At 40.7% G+C, this 8,772-nt stretch overlaps 1 protein-coding gene across 1 annotated transcript; it reads left to right on the top strand.

Annotated features, from left to right (window-relative positions):
- Positions 1 to 299: 299 nt before the first annotated feature.
- Positions 300 to 7,982, top strand: phf23b (PHD finger protein 23b). The gene is made up of 5 exons (XM_064328798.1): positions 300 to 827; positions 2,221 to 2,252; positions 3,908 to 4,000; positions 4,822 to 5,422; positions 5,612 to 7,982. The coding sequence occupies exons 1-5, from the start codon at positions 800 to 802 to the stop codon at positions 5,812 to 5,814; spliced, it is 957 nt and encodes a 318-aa protein (XP_064184868.1). The 5' UTR covers positions 300 to 799; the 3' UTR covers positions 5,815 to 7,982.
- Positions 7,983 to 8,772: the final 790 nt, after the last annotated feature.

Raw genomic sequence — 8,772 nt, 5'->3', positions numbered from 1 at the left:
TTGTCGCTCGACACACATGCGCAGTTGCCAATGAGGATGCAAAGATATGACGTCAGAGCATTTTTTGGGAAATCAAAACATCTATATCTTTTTGTGCTAGGGAAAAATCGGACCTCGGAAAAAAAATGAAATTAATCATTTTTAAAAACTGTTCACAGAATGAAACCTCATTATATATAATTCCAGTCAAATATGAATGGAGTCCAAAGGCAAACAGGGTTTTGAGCAAAAATCCAGGTATCACTAGGGGGCGGCTTCATATCCGGTGGCGAAACAGAGCTTGAAAGCTGGCCCCTTGACCACAAGGGGTCACTCTAGAGTTAGTTGACAAAGATAATGATGGCGCTTGCTTAAGTAAAGCGCGCTGAAGACGACACGGAGACGAAATTAGAACTTTGTGCTGTCAGGAAAAGGAGTCTTCTTCACGACCCATGTACTTAATTGTACATAGCCAGGGAAACTACTTGCCAAAGTCAGAAACTAAGGGATTTAGCTACATAGGAAGCTAGTCTATTCACATTGCCAAGAGTTATTTTTATGCAACGCCGTGACGGAGAAATTAACGTTAAGCTAGTTAGCTAGCAAGGCTAGCTGATTTTTTTGAGCTACTAACGGATCCTTGATTTGAGGATTCAGTCGGTATTTTTGAGCTTGGGGACAACGGGGCTTACCGTCCCTCAACGTTCACCTTTCCGGCAAAGGTGCTGTCTTGCAGCCGTCTCACCCCCGACTGGGGCTGCAGCTCGGCGAACTGGGTGAAACTCGTAACGCTGCCCGGTGAGGCCTTGCTTGGGCGACAATGTTCGAAATAATGGCTGAGCATCAAGGTAAGGATTTATAAACTTGGCATGCAATGTTGCTAGCTTATTTGGGTTTATTATAATCTGACACAATATGCTAAAAATAAAGGTTATGACCGAAATGGTATTTAGCGAAGACAATTTTATGTTTAGATTTACCTTCATCCTCGAGCAAAAAGTTGGTAACAATTGCTAGCTAAGTAGCACAAACGTTAGCTTGGTTTTTTTCTATGAATAACATTGGCTAATTCAAAACCTAGCTAGTCGTGAAGAAGCATTGCCACTAGCCAGCTTGTCAGCGGTCTTATGATTATTGCTAACTAGTCTAACTACAGTAACTATGCTTCGACAGTGTTTTAAACTCTGACTACCTGGTGAATGTTGGCTGATTAATTTAGACTACTTAGACATTTGTAGAGTGACTGCCTTTGGCGTAAGATAGCTAGCTAGCAAAGTTGTTCACTAGCAACAGTTGGCTTGGTTGCAGATGTCAGTTAGTCTCTAAAGATGAAAATCGTTTAGTAACTCTTTTGTGAGCTAGGAGTAATTCTAACATGTTTATATGCCACCTACGTTAACTTTTCTAAGACCAAACCAGTTCCTATTAACTAATACCTTTGGTCACCTAGCCTATAGGTCTAATGTTTGGTACCGCTAGCTATCTGCTGGTCCGTTAGCTAATTGGCTTGGTAATTCAACGAATAAGCAAATACTAAGTTGGTGTTAGTCTAATGGTAAATTATTAACTGGTTACTGTTTTATCGAGAAGAAGGATGTTAACATTACTTGCAATATTTAATAGTGACATTAACTACATATGCGAACGGCAGAAGTTGACTAACGTTACCTAGCTAGATAGCAATTTTAGCTAAGCCATGAGGTTGTTCGGCTTGATGTTGCTCATCGCTCCACACAGCTACACCGTTAACTTGGCAACTGGTTTAACGTTACAGTTCTTATTCAGTGTTGGCTCACCAACTAGTGTACTTCGTTAGCTAAAATTTGTAACTGTTAAATTGAAACTTCACTGTTACTGATATTACCTAGCTAACTAGCTAATATATCTCGTACTTGGAAGACGCAAACGTTAAACATATGATTTTATAATGACTGCCTGTGCTAACGAGTCTTGCCGATAAGCTCGAACATGCTAACTACCGAGGTAGCTAACGTGAGCTAAGCATGGACAGTATTGCTTAGCCTTAGACTAGTCCCATCACTGAATATTTTGTTTTGTAGGAAGCTAACGTTATATAATGCTGCAATATATTTCAAAGTAACATTATAAATTGGCTCTAGTTATAGACTAAGTAAGGTTGGGTAGCTAACGTTAGCAAATGTTTCAATGTAAATGTGACGTTTCAAGGTTGGGCTGCTTTGTTGGAACAATTTAAATTTACGTGTCCGTCTCTCCCAACAGATACAATATTGAAATGCAAAACGGAGCCTCTGGTAAGTTCACTCCTTACGTTGTCATTTGTGCAAGCTTGATTTTGGGATTCGAAAGCATAAACTAACTAAATGCTTGTTAGTTTAGCTTGTTGGCTAGCTAGTCTAGCTCAGCTGCAATAGCCGCTACATTTAGTGACCGCATGTTTTTTTCTGATACCTCATTCTAAACTTAGTGGGGCAGTTTTTCACGTGGAAAAAACGAAACATTTGCAGCTATAACGATCAGTGACTAATACTAGGGGATAGAGGATCTTATGTATTGGTCAGTGCATTGTAATGTGTATATTTTTTTATTCCGTATCGTTACGGTTTGGAGAGCCGATTCATCATTCATTTATTTCCGTCGCTAGATACTTTACTTGCGCACTGAATCAAGTGTAACGGTAAATGAAATGGACAAACGGGCCGCCGAATCGCTCGGTTGCGTCTATGAGCACGTTGTTGATTGGTGCGCATATTGCTTCCAAGTGGTTGAGATGTCCGGGACACTATAGTGCCGAATGAAAGAATGTATACAGTAAGATTAAACAAAAACATCAGGGAGAAACCCATAAGAAAATTAAGTATCACCACATTGTCCACAATTTAAATGTATTTTCAATTTGAGTTGAAGGCAGTTTTGTGTTTTAAAAAGCACTTTTTTTGAGGAGCATGCTCATCAACTGACTCTTATATTCATCAGCGATTTGATTTGTAGTTTACAGGTAGTACATTGGCCTGTAGACCACCTACCCTTCTATCATTTGCCATATTCAGTAGAATGAATAAAACTTTTGTATTCTGAATACTTCTACAGTTATTCCATCCCACCAAAGTTGTGCCATCCCCTATGTACTTGCTTTAGAATATGTTTATGGTAAAGAATTAAATGTTACAACAGCCACGGACACCAATTTTGTTTATTACTGAAACGTGGCTGTAGTTGTCAAGCAATTGGATTTTTATCAGACAGAGGAACCATCGCTCATTATTGCTCTGCTTCTTCATCTTGCTGTGTTCAGGCTATCAGCCATTCAGTAGATCAGTGGAGTTTGAAATATTTGACTTGTTATTTAACGCATAATGCATTAGTTGACATGCAGCAAATTCCATACCCATGGTATCTGTTTAGTTTTGCTGTGAAATGACCCTTTTTTAATTTCACAAGTCTATCTACAGATACAAGTTGCTTCAAAAGTTCAGCTCTCTCTTACAATGACTGGAAAAGCAGGGACCCCAGTCATCTCTCTGGGAATATGTTAGTGGGAATTGTAGTGGGATTGTATGAAAGCTGAGCTTGGATATAGCTTGGATACTACTGGACAATGAATATAACAATATTAAGGGATGTGAAGCAGTTGGTCATATGATTGGATCATTTGCTTTTTACCTTGGATAAGGTCCTGCATTTGAATCTGGAATTAACCCCTATTTTCCAGAAAAATATTTTTGCAGCTGCTAGCTTGTTCCCAAGATGGCTGTGCCCTAATACTAGTAGCTGCAGAAAAAGTGAACTTTTAGTTTTGTAGCGCATATGGCTCGATTACAGATTTGAATGCAGGACCATATATTATCTAAGGTAAAAGCAAATGGACCAGAGTCATATTACCGAGTGCTTCACATCCTCTGTAAGAGGTTATGTGTGTAGGTGCTATGATCGCTTGCTCTGATTTCAGCCCCCAGAGAGGAGAAAGAGGACAGTGGAGGATTTCAACAAGTTCTGCAGTTTTGTCCTTTCCTATGCGGGCTACATCCCTTCTCCAAAAGAGGTGAGTAATCCTGTAATTTTGTATATTTAAATAATCTTGCCTCCCATTATTGCAGATTGATTAGTTTGGCTACGTTCAGATTACAGGCTGAAGTGGTCCAAATCTGATTTCTTTGCCTGCACGTGACACAGATCTGATTGTTTTTGAGCTCTGTGAACACAAATGTCAGATCTTTTCATATCAGATTTGGGCCACTTTTGTATGTGTTTCTAGATTGGATGCATATTCGATCTGTGACCATTAGACTGCTTTAAGAACTGTCCGATTGGAATTCATGCATTTTTTTAATGTCACACTTCACTACGCAGGTGCAGACACATCTGTGCACATAATTCCCAACATTAGCTGCTAATTCAGCTAAAGCTATCCCTTTTGCCTTCCTTCGCCTTCCCGCTCTCCTCCTCAACAGCTGATGAAGTGATAGATTGGATCCAAGTAAAAAAATTGGAATTGGCCATTAAGTCCTGTCATGTGGACATAGCCCTAGTTTAGCTCTAGTTTGTGTCTTTCTGGATGAGTTGTTGCTGCATCCTTGGATAAATTTTGGCAGGCCAGCCACTCCTGGTAAGATTCACTGCTGTTACAAGTGTTCTTCAACTGTAGATAATTGCCCTCACTGTTTTGGGTGAGTTTGTTTCGGAGAATTATCTTGTAGTTTCAAATGCTCACTTGTCTCCCTCTGAAATTACTTACAACATGTTTTTGAGGAGAAAGTGTAAATAAGGGAACACTTTATTTCTGTCTATAATTGGGTTTTACAGAGAGAGGAACATGTATATTACCTTATAGATGCAGTACCTCTCTCTCTCTCTCTCTCTCAGGAAAGTCCTTGGTCTCCAGCCTCCTCCAGCTCCCCACATGGCTCTGGGACCTCAGGAGAGCTGGGCAGTAGCAGTGTGGGGGCTAGTTGGGGAGATGGAAGCTCAGACCTCCGCACCATCCACACATTTGTGCGCAAAGCCCGCGCAAACAAAGGCAAGAGCCTGCGTCGCCTGCACTCAGACGGATCCCTGCTGGACAAGATGCGCCTCAAGGACTCCCTATATGAGGGCCAGGCAGGAAGCAAAATGGATCGAAAGAAGGACAAAAAGCTGAAAAAGTTATCCTTGGGTGCGGGAGGGAGCAATGGGGGCAGCAGTAACGGGGGAGAAAAACGAGCTCGGATCAAACGTAGCAAGAACCCCAAACTTCCCAAATCCCTCAAGAAACTGAAGAGCTCTCCTCGGAGCGAGACAGACTCTGAGACTGGCCCCACCCAGAGGGAGGAGCACAGTGTAGGGGTTGAGCTCACAGAGCAGTGTGCGCCGCCTCAGGGGATGGAACTGGCCGAGAGGTTGAAGGAGGAATCGACCAGGGAGGCAGAGATGAGCTCGAGTGAGGGGGAGACCTGGATTGCAGATGAGGACATCATGGTGGAGTCAGGTGAGTGGTCATCTCATACTTGTACTGGTGGTGGAATTATAGTGTACAGTTTTTTTTGTAATGAAAATGTTAGTCTTGACAGCAAAGACCAACATTGGCTACAATTTTGTCTAGTGGTAAATATCACATTACAAGAAAGCATGTTCACATTTTTTTCTTCTAATGCTACTTTCCTTCCTATGTATGTAGGTGATGACTCCTGGGACTTGATCACCTGTTACTGTGGGAAGCCTTTTGCTGGACGTCCCATGATTGAGTGCAACCAGTGTGGAGTCTGGGTACATCTGTCCTGTGCAAAGATCAAGAAGTCCAACGTGCCCGACATCTTTTTTTGCCACAAGTGCAGAGACTGCCGCCTGGACCGACGATCTGGGCATAAGAAAGACCCGTAAACCCAGAACGTGAGACAGATGGAACCACCCACTCAGCACTGTCTTTTCTGTGACCGTCCCATGTTCTCCACCCCTCTATTCTGAGATACATTTTCTTTTTCTTTTTGTTGAAACAATACTCAGTTGTGCCCACAACAACTAGTTATCCCTAATCATTCACATGGATGGAAGCTGCATAGTTGGGTCTAATTAGTGAACATCTCAAACTGGCTCTATAACAGAAGTCATTTCTGTGTATTTGATAAGATTTCTTCTCCAACAAAGTACAGCCAAACTGCTGAAGGTCTGAAAAGCTGCCAGTGGAAATTGATAGATGGAATGAAAGTGGAACATCAACTTTACAACCACAGTGCTTATCCCAGGTAGCATGTCCTCGCTAGCTGACAAGTAAACCTTTTAACTTCTTTATGGATAAACCTGTTTAGTCATCTTAAGTTAAATCAGAGTTTTGTATCGTGGTTACTCAGATTGTCATTGGATATGGTGTGCCTTTTTGAATAAAATTGTGTTCTATTCAGCAGGGTGTAAAAATGAAGGACCAGAAAATCATAGAAGGGCTGCTTTGTTCAATTAAGCCTTCATAAGAAAGATGTTTCTGTGTGGTTTCCCTCCAGGACGTGAATGAGAAGGGGCTTTCTTCCTTTCTTCCTTAGAAGATCAGTCTTGTGTGCTACCCTTGTGCTTACAACATACTTTTTACTTGCACTCCAAAAACCACCTCTACAGACGGTGAAGCTATCACTAGAGAAATCTTACAATGTCCCCTTAAAAAACCACGTGGGGACCTGAATTGCTTTTCAGTTTTCTTCACACCTACAATGATATTAGGCTAGTGGGGGGATGATTTTTAAGATTGTGTTCTCCCAGATTCTCTGAATCTGTTTGACAGCTCTGTGACGCAAATGAAATCATTTTTTAAAAACAGTTAAATGGTTTGTTTCATGAATTCCAGTCAAAGGAGGGACTCCGCCCCTGACCAGCATTTTGTTGAGTGGTGAGTTAGCATTGTAGTGGTACTCTCTCACTCATGACGTGTCTGTTAGGGTGTTTGTGAATTAACCAACTAGGATGTCCTGCTTCAGCAGAGCATGAAGGTGTACATGGATCTTTGTATCAAACTATTATGTAAGATCTCCCGTGATGTGAGCATCTGCACTTAAAAACCCAAGATCAGATTTCTCTTGTGTACGGTGTTACTGTGTATTGTGTTTGAAGCAACTGCCATGGGGTTCTCTGTGTCTTGGGTCTGTAATCCAGTCTGTAACCCGGACATTTATCAGTTTATTGTGTTTATTGTTATGCATAATTACAGGTTTTCTCTGCCATAGAACGTCACTGTCCACTAGTCATTTTATACTCTTGAGATGGGTGCAGCAATGTCAGCAGTTTTTCAAGTCAACACGGAAAGGTGCCACTACTCAAAAAGATGCAGCTCAGTGACTCCTTTATGGAGCTCCGTTAAAGTGGGAATATGCTACTTGTTTTCTGAATAGTTTTGTGGTTGCTCAAAGTAACCCTGTAATTGAATCTCCTATATTCCTGCAAAGTTGAAATAGGATTCCAGGTTCAAACTGGCAGTTGGAAGGTTATTTTTTGTGTTAACAAGAATCCGCTGCTTTTGGAGGGCTGTGTGGATTTTGAGGTGGTTGGTTGAAGGGAAGGTCGGGAGGGATCCTCCTAATGTTGTGGCTCTTTTATTAGTTGCTGCAATTGATTACTTGATGGCTGTAATTTATTTTTTCCCATGTCTTTTTTTTTTTTTTATTTTTTTTTTTTTTAATGATTCATCCTGTAAAGCTGGTGGATGTCTCCCAAAAACAGTTTAAGACAAATGAGGCACTATAACAAGCCCCATTTTGATTGTTTCTCCTTTATTTTTTTGTGTACAGAAAGTCAGTTGATGCCAGAGGTTTGTGGCTTAATCTTTTCGTTTTCTGTTTTTTGGTTTACATTTTTTTTTGGTTGAGGGGGAAGTCAGGTTTAGTGCCCAAAAAGGAACCCCACTCTCACCGCCATTTCCCCCCTCACCCTGTATATATCCTGCCTTTCTGATAATTGTATATATGTGAAGGTAAAAAGATAAAAGCCAAGCAAATGTTATATTTTCAGCATCTGATATTGTTTTCTTTAGTATCTGTAGCTTGATAAATAAACTTTTTTGGGGAGTTGTTGGGACTTGGACTGCTTACATTATACATACACTTCAACATTTGTTTATTGAAGTATTTCATAGTACAACTGCTATTGAAGTTACATGCATTTACTGGAGAAAAACAAGTTTCCTGGCATATGATCACTGCCTGGACACATACACATACATGTCACTACAGAAAGCATTGGTCATAATAAATAATACACAGTTTAACTTAAGCTGCCTTTTACTTACAGGAGATCTACATTTCATTTGTCCTGTCTGGTTTATTCCCAGTTGGAGAAAGAAAGTACAGAATCAGAATGTGGTCTGCCTTTCCAGTTGGTTAATAAATGGCAGCAATGACACAGGAACAGACACAAAAGTTCATCACCCAAAGAAAGGTTTGTCAGAATTCTGCCTCCAAGTGACCCATGAAGGGATGAGATGTGATGCTTTCCTCTTATTCGGTATAATACTCCCAGTGTTCATCTGGTTCGTCCTGCAACACGTAGATTTGCTGATCAGATACAGCGGCACCAAGTAAAGGGTTGCAATAGGAGGCAATCAATGTGTATATGTGTGAAGTAACTCGTTTTGAAGCTTGTGATTTCCCTCAGTGACCACGGATGATTTACCACAAAAATGTTTTTGAGTGATTTTCAGTAGTGCATGATAAACATGTGTTTTGGAGTGAAAAACATTTTCTGGTTTGTTTCATTTCACTTACAGATTTCTTTGAATGCATATTTCACTTTGTTTTTTATGTCTTCATATTACTACTGGGCAAATTAAAACTACTGACATAAAACTTCCACTGAACTCCA

The sequence above is a fragment of the Anguilla rostrata genome, chromosome 3, assembly GCF_018555375.3.
Source record: "Anguilla rostrata isolate EN2019 chromosome 3, ASM1855537v3, whole genome shotgun sequence".
In the NCBI taxonomy this organism is placed as follows: Eukaryota; Metazoa; Chordata; class Actinopteri; order Anguilliformes; family Anguillidae; genus Anguilla; species Anguilla rostrata.
This window is presented reverse-complemented; position numbering and strand designations above follow the sequence as displayed.

What these genes read in the sequence shown, in the direction of transcription:
- phf23b (XM_064328798.1), top strand. Translation starts at nt 800, where the DNA reads ATGTTCGAAATAATGGCTGAGCATCAAG. An exon ending in AATAATGGCTGAGCATCAAG is followed by an intron (nt 828 to 2,220) that starts GTAAGGATTTAT and finishes CTCTCCCAACAG; the next exon opens with ATACAATATTGAAATGCAAA. An exon ending in ACATCCCTTCTCCAAAAGAG is followed by an intron (nt 4,001 to 4,821) that starts GTGAGTAATCCT and finishes TCTCTCTCTCAG; the next exon opens with GAAAGTCCTTGGTCTCCAGC.